This window comes from Lutra lutra, chromosome 10, assembly GCF_902655055.1.
Source record: "Lutra lutra chromosome 10, mLutLut1.2, whole genome shotgun sequence".
Classification (NCBI taxonomy): Eukaryota; Metazoa; Chordata; class Mammalia; order Carnivora; family Mustelidae; genus Lutra; species Lutra lutra.
Genome location: NC_062287.1, coordinates 42170098 through 42186608, shown reverse-complemented (window position 1 = coordinate 42186608; position 16511 = coordinate 42170098). Strand labels below are relative to the sequence as shown.

The 16511-nt window shown below is 37.3% G+C and overlaps 2 protein-coding genes across 3 annotated transcripts in view; one reads left to right on the top strand and one right to left on the bottom strand.

Moving 5' to 3' along the window:
• TYR (tyrosinase) overlaps positions 1–16511 on the top strand; it is a 97203-nt gene that overhangs the window by 33079 nt on the left and 47613 nt on the right. For both annotated transcript variants that reach the window (XM_047692189.1, XM_047692187.1), the window contains one exon: positions 9002–9149. In XM_047692189.1, the coding sequence (XP_047548145.1) occupies positions 9002–9149 (148 nt within the window). The remainder of the gene's footprint in view (positions 1–9001; positions 9150–16511) is intronic.
• Positions 1–16511, bottom strand: part of GRM5 (glutamate metabotropic receptor 5) — a 704461-nt gene that overhangs the window by 668765 nt on the left and 19185 nt on the right. Inside the window, exon 3 of the mRNA XM_047692184.1 lies at positions 15309–15339. The gene's annotated coding sequence lies outside the window, so the exon portion shown is untranslated. The remainder of the gene's footprint in view (positions 1–15308; positions 15340–16511) is intronic.

Below are 16511 nucleotides of genomic sequence, written 5' to 3'. Positions count from 1 at the left end.
CAGAGCATTGAAATCTAACAGATAATTAGCCCAAATCCTGACTCTGTCATTTACCAGTTGATTGACTTTGGATAAACCACCATACTTTTTTCCATCTTAGTTTTCCCACATGAGAGTGGGCTTGATGATATCTTCTTTACAGAGTTACTATGAGGATTAGATTCCATAAGAACATTAGGAAAACAGCCTCGTGCCTACCACACAGAAATCAAAAGTGCTGTAACATCAAAAATCTTTGTTGCCAAGTGGTAACTAAGTAGCAACAAAGGTGAGTAAAATATATCAATCATGTTTCTATTATAGTTAAATTGTGGAGAGGAAGCTTTGCGATATGCAAGCACAAGCCTCTAGTTGAAATTGGAGGTTGAAAATGCAAACACACTTGTGAAAGATTCAATCATATTTTCAAGTGATTTTAATCAAAGGTATCTTAACAATAATTACCTTGGTACAACACAGAGAATATGGTCAGAAGTACTGTAATAGTGTTGTAATGTGACAGATGGTAGCCATGCTTGTGGTGAGCATAGCATGACATAGACTTGCAGAATTGCTGTGTTGACCACCTGAAACTGATATAACATTGTATGTCACATATACTTCAACTAAAGAAAACTTACCTTTAAGTAAGAATCTTTATTAATTTTGCTTCCCTACAACTAACTTTATTTGATGCTCTCTTACATTCATGGCAATAATTCCTACACACAAATATATAGATATGAGTGATGAGAAGGAAAGAATGGCATAAGGGGAAGAACACGGAATTTAGAACGAGAACATTGAAGAGATAGTTTTGGCATTCACCACTCAAAAAGCATGTGATCTTCAATGTCACCTAGATGCCACAAACTTTTCATTTGCACTGGAAGCATGGTGGTACCTATTCTACCTCCCCTACGTGAGGAACATCCAGTCACATGTTGGAGCTGACTCATGTCTGCTGTGATAGCTGAAGTATCTTTTCTCTACTCTTTACTCAAAGACATCAAGTTGATACCTTGAAATTAACAATCATAGGAATATTTACACCATGAAAATTGACAGATGTTACAAAACAACATATTCTGCCCCTTCCCCATATTTCCCTCCTAAGATCTGGTTATTGGGGCGCCTGGGTGGCTCAGTGGGTTAAAGCCTCTGCCTTCAGCTCAGGTCATGATCCCAGGGTCCTGGGATCAAGCCCCGCATCAGGCTCTCTGATCAGCAGGGAGCCTGCTTCCTCCTCTCTCTCTGTCTGCCTCTCTGACTACTTGTGATCTCTGTCTGTCATTTAAATAAATAAAATCTTTAAGATTTGGTTATTAATCTTTTGCTAACATACTGCTGGGAATGTCCCATGAGAAAATGTGCCTGAAAGTGTTTTTGCGAACTATAAAATATAATGCAAACATGTTAAAATATTCATTATAGAAAGTCATAGATATATAGGTAATTTGTGACTTGCATATGAAAATGATCTTGCCTAATTAAAAATCAAGGCATAAGTAAGATAGTAGGACGCATTTAAATCATTTAACTTGTATTTCACAGAATTGCTCTATTAAGTCACGCCAATGACAGAATGTTATATAGAACCTTTGGAGGGTGACTAACCATCTCTGTTTGACTAGGATTATGGGGTTTCCCAGGACAAGGATTAGCTATCTAACTCGCAAGGCCCAATGCAAAATGAAAATATGGAACACGTTGTTCAAAAAATATTAAGAATTTCTAGGTAGCAACAGCAGAACATTAAGCCAAGTACGGGCAGTTCTGGGTGGGGAACACTCAGTTGCATGCTTGTGAAACCTGTCGCATCTATGACACAGGATTTTCAGCGCTAAAACCAGAACAGTGTGGGGCAAACAAGGACCAGGATGGTTGGTTACCATACCTTTGCTTTGAAAATAGTTGGCGCTAGCATTAGTATGCCATCAATTTTTTAGCATACCCAGTGAAATACACCAAGTGTGCCACTTACTATCAATTCAGTCGTAAGTGAAGAACAGGAAAGATAATACAGCTTGAATAACACTTTGTCTATAAAAGTCTTTGCTTATTTCAGTCTGTGCAATTTGGTGAACTAAATGACTCTGCTGTGGTTCAGTATTCCTGTCTTGCCAAACACACAAATCTAATCTTAGAATATAGAAACCAATTATAAAATTTTCCTTAAAAATAAGTTTCAGACAAATTTTAAATGAAGAAATGGACAATCATCTTTGATGTGTAAAATCATTTTATTGATGTGTCTATAAACTGGAGATAAGATCTAAGAAATGCTGAAAAAAATAGTGAGATAATGTAAATTATATATGTGTTGTGTATTTATAACATGTATGAAAAGAAAATGATCACATACGTGCATGCACATATACAACACCCACACACTGAGTTACTAACAGGTGAAATTAGTCTGATATTGAAAACAACAAACAATTTAAAGTGATGACACATGAAATAATTCTGTTTCTCTCTTTTATTGAGTTTAGGGAGATGACTATGACTACTTACCCATAGTCTTTGTATAAACAACGAAAATAATTAAAGCAGTGGTTCTCAAACTTTAGTGTGCATTAGAATTGCCTGAAGACTTGTTGATGCAAATGGTAAATCCCACTGATTTCATTTGCAATAGTTCTCTGGAGGGCAAGAGTATTTGCATTTCTGACAAATTTATAGGTTAATGCTGCTGACTCTGGGACCATATTTCTGAGAACCATGGAATTTGTTGAGCATTTGTGACCTTAACTATCCATCTAATAATTATATGGTAAGAAGCCATCATCCCCTGCTCCATTTGCTTCATTGCTCCATTCCCTCTTGCTGAAGGAATTTCCTGAGTCAAATTAAAAGTATTTTCTAATAAACATAAATGTTAATTAATTACATTTATGGTTGTAGAACTAGAACTTTATTTGAGAAATCTTGAAATTGGATTGAAAGTTAATGCTTCCATTATACTTAGGGACCTGCTTACAGCCAAGATCTTTTTTTTTTTTTTTTGATCTGCAATATTGTATTTCTGCTGTAAGTAGTTTAAAGTATAAGCCTTTGTTAAAGTACTCAGCCATGGGGCACCCGGGTGGCTCAGTGTTAAAGCCTCTGCCTTTGGCTCAGGTCATGATCCCAGGGTCCTGGGATCGAGTCCCGCATTGGGCTCTCTGCTCAGCAGGGAGCCTGCCTCCTCCTCCTCTCTCTATCTGCCTGCCTCTCTGCCTACTTGTGATCTGTCAAATAAATAAAATAAAATAAATCTTTAAAAAAAAAAGTACTCAGCCATGAAATACAACCCCTCAAAATCATTGGGTATAACCTTGTGAGGCTATGCACTTCATAGTTCCTGAATTAAGTTGCACATTAGGAGACTAATTAGGGGGAATGTAGCCAGGGGCCAGACAGTCACTTTGCTTCAATCTTCAAAAACACTAATGTACCTTTGTCTATCTTTTTGCTTTCTTCTCTCCATTTATATCACTGAAACTCTAGTATTAAAAGAGGTTTGAGATGCACTGAAAATAAAATTAAATTAAATAAATATACTCTGTTCTGAAGATTTAACTATGTACTTTTTCACATTTCAAAATCTACTAGGCATGATGAAGTGTAACCTCTATAACCCAACTTCCTAGAAAGGAGCATACAGAATTAAACAAGACGATGTATGTGAAAATGCCCATTCAGCGCCTGCCATGTAGTAGTTGCTAATTTTTTTAAACATTATTTTCAAGGGTACATGTTGGAGCTGTTATCAGCATGAAAATATTTTATCTCATTTTTTAAATTTATTTTTTCTAAGAGAGAGAGAGAGAGCGCGCGCATAAGCGGGAGGAAGCAGAGGGAGAAGGTAAGAGAGAATCTCAAGCAGGTTCCACTCTGAGCGGGGCTCAGTCTCACAACCCTGAGATCATGGCCTGAGCTGAAGTCAAGAGTCTAAACCATGAGAGACTGTGGACTCTGAGAAACAAACTGAGGGTTTTGGAGGGGAGGCGAGTGGGGTGTATTAAGTGAGCCTGATGGTGGGTATTAAGGAGGGCACGTATTACATGGAGTGCTGGGTGTGGTGCATAAACAATGAATTTTGGAACACTGAAAAAAAATTAAACAAAACAAAACAAAACAGTCAGAGGCTTAATTGACTGGGCCACCAGGCACTACAACATGAAAATATTTTAAGGCAGAAGTGTGTGGTGTGTGATTTTAAAGGCAGAAGCATTTTTGAGCTTCCAGAATATAGGAGGAGAAAATTTCAAGTGAAGGAAATAATACATTCAGAGGCAAAGTTTTTAAACTGTGAGCTCAGGTTTGGAGGATGGAAAGCAATTTAACTTAAATCAGTGAATTTCAACCCTGGTTTCACATTAAAATCACTTGGGTGTTTTTAAAACTCCAAGTACCTGAGCCCCAATCTCTACCAATTAAATCTCAATCTCCAAGGGTTGGAGAGACGCTTCAATATTAAAAAACAAACAAACAAACAAACAAACAAACAGAAAAACTCTCCAGAGTACTATTGGGGAGGAAATGAAAGAGAAAAGACACGGATTAACGAGATGAAGTTTTGTGTTGTTAGGATCAGCCAGAAACTGTGGTTATTGACTTCCCATAGGAACGCAGCACACAGACTTGAAGGCCTAACCCAGAGTACTTTGGGCAACTGTCACTGCCCTTCATGAAGAACTGGGAGCCATTTTGGCATCTGCAACTGCTAACAAGAACCACTCTGGCTTACAGGACTTCCCATCCTGGGGAATCCTTGGACAAGAGCTAAGCAGCCACCCATTCAGGATCTTGCTGTTAATACAAGTAAACAGCAAGCTCATAAATTCATTTGCTAGTCCACAGGAAAAAGGGGCTTCCAGGGTGAATCAGCAAGTCAGCACAGGTACAACCCAACTGCAGTGTACTGAAAATCACAGGTTTGAAACCAATCAGAGCTATCTTCGATTCCCTGATTCCTTCCATGACTAGCTTGAATTTAGATGTGGTAAGTAATATATGTATAACTTCTATATAAGAAGTTATCTTGGGGCCCCTGGGTGGCTCAGTGGATTAAGCCTCTGCTTTCGGCTCAGGTCATGGTCCCAGGGTCCTGGGATTGAGCCCTGCATCAAACTCTCTGCTCAGCAGGGAGACTGCTTCCCCCTTTCTCTCTCAGCCTGCCTCTCTGCCTACTTGTGATCTGTCTGTCAAATAAATAAATAAAATCTTAAAAAAAAAGAAGTTATCTAAGTTGTCTCATCTGTAAATTGGGACAGTGATACTATTTATGTCACAGGTAGCCCCAGGAATTAAAACGAGATCACATACATAAGAGATATTTCAAAAGCTTGATGTGTAAACTGTTTTTATTTCAGCCTGGAATTTCCTCTTTGACTTGCTCTTCCAAAAGAGAATTAAGTTCTCAGCAAGAGAACCTACTGATATTAGTGTAATCCTTTCTTATTTTTCCAAGGTGATTTACTGGCCAAAAAATGAATTGTGTGAAGTAAAATAGAGAATCATTTATTCAAATCTTCACACTATTCAAGTCCATGACATTTTCTCTATTTTGTCTCTTAACAAGCAGCAGACTAGAGCTCTTTGAGGGTCCCTTAAGATTTTATGGAGAGAAATTGAATTTAAAAAAAAAAAAGATTTCATGGAGAGAAATGTATCTTTCCTATTCCCAGTCTTTATAGACTGGTGTAAGTGAAGGATTTTAACATATTTTGTATTTGGTTTTCTTTCAAATACAAAGATGTGAGAGCCTCTGTCTTTGTGGACAATCAAAGTGAAATATTTGGTCCCTCCTCCTAAGACATTTCCAGTCTATTTGAAGAAACGATACGCACAGTTCATTTAAAAGAGTTAATATAATAAGTTTATCTATTTAATAATCTTGTTCCTATACAAAGATGTTGGGTGTTTGTTCAACATGTATCTTTGAACTATTTCTGAGCATATCACAATAGTCTGACAAACTCTATGTGCTTCTTATTCAGATGCCCTTTCTTAATAACTTTGGAGGCTTTCCCAGATGCGATATCTGGCAAATTAGCCAAAGAAGTGAGCAGAGAAATACTAAGCCTTGCCGAGAACTCTGATAGGAATGTAATCCCACTTCCTAAGATCACCATAACTTTGGATGAGGGCATGCAGCAGGCGGGGTCTGTAGAGCCATGGAGTTTAGGAAGGGGAGAGGTGTCCAGTGCTAGGATGGGTCCTGATGGTGGGTAGTTGTGGCAAGAGAGAATTTTATGCAGTGAAAGTGTCTCATATTCTTGGTTAGTGGCTTTCATGATAAGCATCCATTGATCAAATGCAATGAGCTGAGAGAAATAATAGGTACTACTGAGGAAGCCTCCATTTGTGCCAGATTCTGTACTAGCTGTATCACACCAGCAATCAAAATCATTCCTCATCAGAATCCAGATGGGCATTAATTATTCCCTCTCTTACCAGTGAAGAAACTGAGGCTCAAAAAAAGATAGCTATCTTGACAAAAGTTAGTAACAGAATTTAAAGTTAGGTCCTCAGAGCTCTAAAAATCTTTTCTCTATGGCAGTACCTTCAAACTGGGATAGACACTACTGCAGGTTCACCAAGACTTTCTATAGGATACATGGTACAGAACGTGTTAAAGAAATTTATTTCTAGGTCCTGCTCCCAAGTATATTTTTCTTTTCTTTTCTTTAATTGGTATTTTATTTATTTATATGACACAAAGAGAGAGAGCACACACAAGCAGGGGGAGAGAGAGGGGAAGAACCGGACTCCCCACCAAGCAGGGAGACCAATGTGGGACTTGATCCCAAGACCCTGGAATCATGACCTGAGCCAAAGGTAGAGGCTCAACCAGCTACAGAATCTGGCACAAATGGAGGCTTCCTCAGTAGTACCTACTATTTCTCTCAGCTCATTGCAGGCAGAGAAAAAGGAGGAAGCAGGTTCCCCGCTGAGCAGAGAGCCCGAAGGGGGGCTCAATCCCAGGACCCTGGGATCATGACCTGAGCTGAAGGCAGAGGCTTTAGCACACTGAGCCACCCAAGCGCCCCAGAGAAGTTGGGTTTTTTTAATCATGCATATCTTGTATAATATTTAGGAATGTTTCTGTGGGAAAATAGAAGGTGAGATGAAGTCCAAAAAGGAAACCTCATAAAATTACACGTGATAATAGGGTTTGTTTAGGTATTTTTGATATGGGTATAGTGAATGAGGTGGATACATTTTTAAAGCATGGTATTAAATTTTTAGTTTTGCATTTGAACTATTTGCAATATATCTGAAGTTATATCCTCTGAAAGTCTTTACAATTTTGATTAAAATAATCTGGATCTACTTAACAGTATGTGAGAACATATATAAAATGTGGTCTTAAAACTTTCCTTTGGTGTTATCAAGGGTAAAAGCTTAAAGACCTTGCTATACAGAAGTTTGTCTTCCATGATATGGGATTTATTGCTACATAGGAAAGGCAGTAAACCATTGCATATTCAAGAGCCTGAGCTCTAGAAGAAAACAGGCTTGTGCCCCAACCTTAATTTCTCTTATTTTTAAATCTTGCAAGTTACTTGTGTAATTTAATTTTTAAATTTTAATTTTTCTTATTTATTTTTAAATCTTACATATGTTACCTGACTTCTCTAAGCCCCTTTTTTCAAACTGATGTGATGGAGATAATAAGGGTACCTAATTTGTAGGATCACTCTGAAGGGTATATGAAAAATCATGTCAAGCTCTTAGAAAAATCTCTGCGTACAGTAAAAGCCTTATGTATATAACCATAAAAGTTTCATAGATGAGAGGGGAGGGAAGTGCATGTTCTTAAGCTAAGCTCCTAGTAGGAGCAAGGCTTAGCATGGTTTCTGAGAATGAGCACACAAGGTTCAAAAGGAGAGGAAAAAAATCACAGACTGAGGGACAGAAATACTGTGAGCCACAATGGTGGACGAGCACAACGCATCAAATGTAGAAGTCAAGATCTGCCCCTTTAAAAAATGAACGGGTTGGCAACAAAATAATCCTAATTGCATAAAATTAGCTAGACCTCCCCTGCCCCAAAGTGCCTTAACTGTGTGTATCCTACCATTATAATCATCATCTTCCAGTTTCTGTTTGATATTTCTAAATTCTGAGATTTAATAATATGCCCTAGGCCAAGGGCATCCCCCAACGAGGTTGCTGCTTATAATTTAACTTGGTAAATGGGACTTCCTTATCTGGTTCTGAATCTGAGTTCTACTTATGTTTTATGTTTTGCCTGAATGGACTCTGAAATGCTACCTTCTTCTTCCTCTTCCTAGGGACTGTGAAAGAGAACACAAAATAACCAGAGCTCAGGTCTTGAAGCTTAGTTGATCAAAGTTAAAATGGAAATAATTGACAGAGTTGCTGAAAAGATTGGAGGACATATGCCACAAAAAGCATTTACATGATTAATATTCAGAAAGTAATAGCTCACATTACCATTATTCTCCCATGATTAATATTCCTGATACCATGAAAGGAACCATTTAATGGAGCTCTGATTAATTTTGAAGTGAATAATTTGCAAAATCAAACACAATCTGACCTGATGTCCACTGGATTGTGATGCGGAAGGTCACAAATTTTCTGTTTTCTCTGGAACCAGAAACCAAAATTAAAAGTAACCACCAGAGCTGGGAAGTAAGGAGATACATAACAGGCTGGAAAGATCTGCTCCAAGTGCCATTAAAGACTGAAGGGAGACTGACCATGCTGATTAGTATAAAAAGGTCCTATTACTTTGCAGTATCTAAAGGAGATATAATGGGCAGAAGCAACAGGAGGCAACACGATTGGCTCCACTTACTCCATCCGGTTAATCAGTCCACTGTACCTAGATTAACAGCCTTCCATTCCACCAAGATTTATTAAATAAGCAGTGGGCATCCAAAATGTAAGCAATCTCAATAGAATCTCAAGTGTAGTCACAAACCAAATGAGATAAGCATTGAGGTTTTCAATTATTAATGCAAACTGACTTTTTTCTTTCCAATTTTCTTTTTGCCCACAGGATTTGCTAGTCCACTCACTGGGATAGCAGATGCCTCTCAAAGCAGTATGCACAATGCCCTGCACATCTATATGAACGGAACAATGTCTCAGGTACAGGGGTCTGCCAACGATCCTATTTTTCTTCTTCACCATACCTTTGTTGACAGGTTGGTTGACACTTTTTCATAAATTATGTGCTTGTGGGTGTTAAATGTAGGGGGACTTTATTACATGAAAGCTAAGAAATTATGGTAGTCTATTGTCTCAGATCAGATTCTCCCAGAAACAGCCCTGAAACTAAGGATTTGGATGCAAATGTTTTATTAAAGAGAAACCAGTAACAGAATGGGTAAAACACAGTAAGAAGGGGGGAAAAGCCAAATAAGAGTACAGTTTCAGTTGATGTCCCAGACTCAGCCAGATTTTGGTAGAGTATGAAATTACACTTCAGTTTGTCTTGCCTGAAAACAAGGGAACTGAGTTTTTCTATTACTGTATCAAATAGTCATCGGCTACAGGTTGCCCTGAGGTAGGAGCTGTAAAGCTTCCAGGTACTAGTCCATTCCAGACTGACTGTGTGGCTCCCAAGCCTAAGGGCAGTCTTCTGACGGTGGCAGTGTCCTGTGGCCAGGGGTCAAGCATGTAGTTTCAGAGAGGTGGGCGCACAGAGCTGGCACAAGGGGTCTAAGGCCACCTCAGCAGGATATAGATCTGCTATATCTCTCTTCAAAACATTTTCTTTCTCTCTGCCAATGTTATTTCTTCTTTTCCAATCTCAGACCCTCACATAGAAGCAAATAAGGTCTTTGATCTAAACCATTGGCTTGAGCGTTATACGATTAGCTCTCCAGACACGTTGCAATATGGCCCAGCCATCTTGTTTAATGTGCCTTAATTCTCCTGGAGCCCTTTTTACCCTTATTAACCCTCTTCCTCTTTGTTACATGTGCAGTGCCTTACCTTTAAAGAATTTAGACTTAATCATAGGTGATGATAGCAGAAGAGAAAGTACCTGGAGGAAGATCAGCTGTCTGTTTCTGGAGTTCTTCAGGAAGAGAGGAGGAAGTAAAGCATTGAATCATGACAGATGAATGTAGGGCTCTTTTTTCTTTCTTTTTTGTCTCCTCTTAGGTAATTTTCTCCAGTGTATAAAGGGCACAGATTTACACCTGCCATTAAGATAATACTTTCCTTCTCTGTGGTAAATACAACAAATTCTGTTTTTCCTGTTTTATTTTTTTTAAAGGTTTTATTTATTTATTTGACAGACAAAGATCACAAGTAGCCAGAGAGGCAGGCAGAGAGAAAGGAAGGGAAGCAGGCTCCCTGCTGGGCAGAGAGCCCAGTGCAGGGCTTGATCCCAGATCCCTGAGATCATGACCTGAGTCGAGGGCAGAGTCTTAACTTACTGAACCACCCAGGCACCCCTGTTTTTCCTGTTTTAAAGATAAAGAAACTGAAACTGAAAATTAGATGTTTTACTCATATTGTTCCCATTTCCTACTCACTCATTTCCCGAGGAACATGGACACAACATCAGATAAAAAAGTAACCAACCATGAGCATGGACTATTATTAGGCACATTGTTGTTGTCTGCAGGACAACTCCAATATTATAGGAATTAAGTAACAGCCCAAGTCAAGTTTCATTCAGAAATCAGTTTTTAAGAAAGTGTATAAACACCAAAATTATGATATTAATATCATATCATAATTACCTATATCCATATGGAAAAGAGGGAGCAGGAGGTTTGGAAAAAACATTTTATCAGAAAAGATAGATTGAACTCTTTTTATGAAATCATTTTTACATCCTATTGTCCTTGTGAATTCTTGGCATTTTTTTTTAATCTTTAGTGTCCCATAAACTTTAAAGAATTCTAGAATTCCTAGACACCTAGATGCTCTAAGCAAGAAATCAGCACACTATGGCTTATAGGCCCAATCTGTCTTCTAACTTATTTGTAAGTCAGGATTGATTGAAACCACAGTCGTTCATTTATAACTTGTCTGCGGCTGCTTTCATGCTATAAGGGCCGAGCTGGGTAGTTGCAACTGTGGCCATGGGACCCACAAAGTGGAAAATATTTAGTTTCTGGCCTTTTATAGAAAAAGTTTGCTGACACCTGCTAAACCACAGAATTCCATATTTATATAACAGATAAGAAAAAAAAAGTTGATCTTTAGCTAGCTTGCCTTTATCTGTCTTTATAGAAAATAGTACAATTGAATTCAGTGTGTAGAAGCATGTTTGTTTGACAGAGATAAAGCCATTATGCAGATATATGGATTTTAAGCCACTTTGTCACTCTAGAAAATTAAAATTTTCTACTCTCTTAGAATTCTCTGCTAATTCTATCTTACAATTAGATATCTGTATGGTTATTAAAATAACTGAAAAATAATAAACAAATGACCAAGTAGTTTCTCACTCAGCCCACAGAGCCAAGCTGAGGAAGATTCTGGGTATAGAGAAAAAGCACAATTAGGAAGGCTAGAGACCGTGGATTGCCACATAATACCGTAGCACGTGAACTTTCCTCTCAAGACTCTTCTCAGTCAGATGGTCAATTCACCACTATTCTGCTCTTCACACATGTATTTATTAGGTACCCACTGCGTGCTGAGTATATTTGCCTAAATAGTCCACATTCTTGCCTCGATGCATTGCTTATACCATTCTCCAAACCCGGAACATGCTTGTCCTTTAGTCATCTAATTTTTTTTAAAGATTTTATTTATTTATTTGACAGACAAAGATCACAAGTAGGCAGAGAGGCAGGCAGAGAGAGAGGAGGAAACAGGTTACCTGCTGAGCGGAGAGCCTGATGCGGGGCTCGATCCCAGGACCCTGGGATCATGACCTGAGCTGAAGGCAGAGGCTTTAACCCACTGAGCCACCCAGGCGCCCCTAGTCATTTAATTTTTATGGCAACTTTAAGACTAGTTTTAATTTTCACCTCCTCCATGAAGTTGACCCAGACCATACCTGTCTGTAACCATCTCTCCCATCCAGTGTGCTGGAGTCAGCCCACAGTGGCTAGCAAGATCTAATATGGACATCTTTCCCCAACTTTTCTTTAGGGCATCAAGCTATAGTTTGAAATTAGCCATGGTGGGAGTATTTATACCACAAAATTGGCAAATGCTGCACATCAAGGATTTTATTCTGACAGCTGGTTATTAAAATAATGGCCAGGACACCACTCTTCCATCTATGAACTCATGCCACATTCCCTCTTTATTCTTCATTTAGGACACGTCGTTTACATTGTTCTTGATTTATGTCGTTACTCATTTGTGCTTTGTCCCTCTCACTAATCTGTGAACTACCTAATTAGGGCTCATGCTTGGTATTATATTTGTTTTTCTCACAGTATTTTGTCTAGCCTACAATGAATAAATGTCTAATCAATTACTACCAAATAAACAAATGATTGGAAAAAAACCTTAGCACGCTACATTTGCCACAGCTACAAAAGGAACTACAGAGAAGCCATTTTAACTTAAGAATTTTTTTTAAGTCTTAAAAAGCAAAATGTAATAAGCATTTAATGCTATGAACATGTCTTAAGATTTTAGCATGTTTCTAGACGATCAGACCTGACTGTACGCATCGAGGAAACAATAGTGAGACAGGATCCCTAGTCTGAAAAAGCATAGTCTATTGGGAAATATAAACAAGCAAGCCATGGTAGTACATTATGACTCATGCGCAATCATGGGAGGCATTCTTAGAAAGCTCCATAAAACAAGGATGATATAAGAGCCGAGCCCTGAAGGGCAGCAGGCCTACAAGACAAGAATGAATATTCAAGGATCAGAAGCACAACTCCCGTCTCCTTGAGACCAGTCACAAATGAGGAGTATAAACTGAAGAAGAAAATGCAAGCTTGGCCTGTAAAACAGGGGAATAAGCCTCAAAGCTCATGGGAAGAGAAGCTCATGACGTTCGGGTGCCAAGTAGTCTGTCATCAAAATGTGCCAATGTTGGGAAAAGAAAGATGAAAGCTAATTCCAATTCTCTCTACCACTTAAAAAATATCAGAAAATAGACTCAATATAACAATTTTAAAAGATAATATACATTTAGTTTTTACTATATTTGAGGCACTATTCTACACTCTTCACAAGTTCTAGTTCATTCAGTTCACACCAAGTCTGTAACATAGGTTCCAGTATTATCCTACTTTATAGATTTAAAAAAGAGATATGGAGATTATATAGCTAGCAAAGGACAGAGTTGAGAGCTAAACAATGTAGTCTTTTTTTTTTTTTTTTAAACAATGTAGTCTTACTACAGAACCAGGTTCTTAACCATTATGGGCAACTGCCTGGGAATCTGAACTATAACTGTCCTTCTGATTGCTCTTAGGTTGAGGATAAAACATTTTCATTAAAAATTCACTCATTAAAAAAATTCATTCCTTCATCAAACATTTTAAGTTTTTACTATATTCCATACACCGTGTCAGATACTATGCCTGTTTTATTTGTTGAAATGAATAAAAACTCCTGAACTCGGGTGCTTGCCGTCTTCCAAAAAAGAAAAAAAAATTAGCAATCATAGCAATGTAGTACAGCCAATTAAAGAAACATGAGAGGTATATGAATCCAGAAAGGAAAAGCCTAACTCTGCCTTGAAAATTAAATGCTTTCCAGAAAAGACTCTCCTTTGATTTATTCTTAAAGATGAGGAAAAGTTACAGATATGACAAGGAAGGAAAGGAAGTGTATGTCATACTTACAGAACAAAACTGGTAAATCCTAAGATAGAGGAAATCATGATGAAGAAATTTTATTTAGCCAAGCTGGAGAACAGGTTCTCATAAGTAGTATCAAGATTAATATCAGATTTGAGGGCCCTGACATGTTCTTGGCTTCTTTGAAAGACTTCCTTTAAAAATAAAAAAAATAATAAAATAAAAAAAGTTAAAAAAAAAAGAAAGACTTCCTTTAAAGACTATACTGAAATATTTTAGTTTTTATTTTTGTTTTCTCATAAATTAAATAAAAAGATAATATAAAGTAGCAGATTAGGGGAAGTTACCTAAAATCCATTCTGCAATTTAGAAAATTCAGAAAAGTAGAGAAAGGAACAAATTAACAAGAGAAGTCTCACTCCACCATTCCAATATACACTAAAAGAATTATATTTGCACACAATTCTATACTTTTTGCCTACTTAGTAATCTCAGATATATTTCAACATCTGTGTATGTAGGTCTATCCCTTTCCTTTTGAAAGCTTTATAGAATTTCATCGCATATCAAGAGAATGAGATGAGTCACAGAATGGAAGAAAATAATTGCAAAATACATATCTTATAAAGGACTTAATCCAAGATATAAAAAGAACTCAACATTCAAGAAGAAGAAAATGAATCCAATTAAAAAGCGAGTCAAAGTCCTTAGTAGACACTTCACCAGAGAAGATATACAATGGCAAGTTAAGTATATGAAAAGATATTCCACATCATATGTCACCAGGGAAATGCAAATTAAAACAATAATATATACACCTATTAGGATGATCAGAATCTGCTGACATCACCAAATACTGGTAAGGTTGGAGTGGGACCAGACTCTCAATCATTGCTTGTAGAAATGCAAAATGACATGACCACTTTGGAAGATAGTTTGGCAGCTTTTTACAAAACTAAACCTCCTTTTGCCATGTGATCCAGCAATTACTCTTCTTGATATTTACCCAGAGGAGCTGAAAACACATGCCCACACAAATATCTGTGCATGGAAGGTCATAGCGACCTCATTCATACTTGCCAAAGCAGGGAGGTAACCAAAATGTTCTTCAATAGGTGAGTGGGTAAATAAACTGCGCTACATCCAGACAATGGATTGCCAGAGATAAAAAGAAATGAGCTATCAAGCCACATAAAGACATGAAAGAAACATAAATATATATTATTAAGTAGAATAAACCAATCTGAAGAGGATACCTATTGTAGAATTCCAACTGTACGACGTTCTGGAAAAGGCAAAGCTATGGAGACTATAAAATGATCAACGGTTGCCAGAGGGGAGAACGGGGGCAATGAACAGGCAAAGCATAGAGGATTTTTAAGGCAGTGAAAATACTCTCTGGGATATTATAATGATGGATATAAGTTGTTATACATTTTTCTAAACCTGAAAAATGTATACCACCAAGAGTAAACCCGTTTGTAAGCTATGGACTGGGGGAGGTAAAGATGCATCAATATAGGGTCATTAGTTGTACCAAATGTATCATTCTGGTGAAGGATGTTGCTCATGGAGGAGGTGAAGCATGTGTCGGGGCAGAAGGTAGATGGGAAGTCTTCGTACCTTCCAATTTTGTTGTGAACCTAAAACATCTCTGAAAAAAAGGAAAAAGGCTATGGGTTAGTTGATGTTTTAAATAACGGAAATCATGACATGACACTGTATTCTTTTTTCTTTTAATTTTTTATTCACATATAATGTATTATAAGCCCCAGGGGCACAGGTCTGTGAATCGCCACACGACACTGTATTCCTGCTGCTTAATATCAGGCAAAGCACTATAAGGACTCATAAGTAGAAAGGTATCAGGGACGTGGACAATGAAGGCATTGATGAATCTCTAGGAACTACCCATAAAACATACAATTTCTGAAAGACTTAATAGTCATTTACTTATATGAATATTAATAATAATGAATGTTAATGTTATTTACTTGTACAAATTTAACTTAAGGAAGGCTGAGTATCTCTTCCTCTTTGAGAGCTCTTCCCATGTAACTCATCAATAGTAACTAACAAATAAACCTACTTATTTCTATCTCTTGTTTCATCAGATGGACGGACAAAGCTTTTTGGTTTTTCCAGGAGCCCCCTAAGAAATCACAAAGAGAGTTTTAGGTGTAAAAGATATTCTAAAAGATTTATTTAATTTTTTCCATATTTAGGATCTGTTGTGGGCAAGACAGAAATTAAAGAAGTTATCAGAGGAGAATTGAACACTTGATTGAGATGGGATTATAGGTGCCTGAGAAACAATATTTGGTTATATATTTAATCAAAATGTCAATAAAACACTTTAAAATAAGAAAAAAGAAGGTAACATGATTATAAAGAATCTTAGCTCTTTTACAGGAAAGGAAAGAGAAACCTTTGTTCTTATGTTCTTTCTTATAGTCAGGAATATAATAAAGTCAACATAAAGTACAAAAAATTATTCTGGTTAGACACAGAATCTCTGCTATCCAGAAAGTAAAGAATAATCCTTCATATTGTAAGCAAAGGCAATAAGCAATAAACTAAGGAAGTAAAGCCATCAAAATGGAAAACATTTTGCTAAGATTTTTAATAAATTTTGTAACTGTTTTTCAAACTTAAGTATTCTAAATCAGGTCAAATAAAACTTACTTTCCAAATTTTGTCTTTTATTAGCTCTTTCATATTGTGGAACAAACTGACATTTAAGACAGAGTTTGGGTATTAAGGAGGGCATGTATTGCATGGAGCACTGGGTGTTATACGTAAACAATGAATCATGGAACACTACAT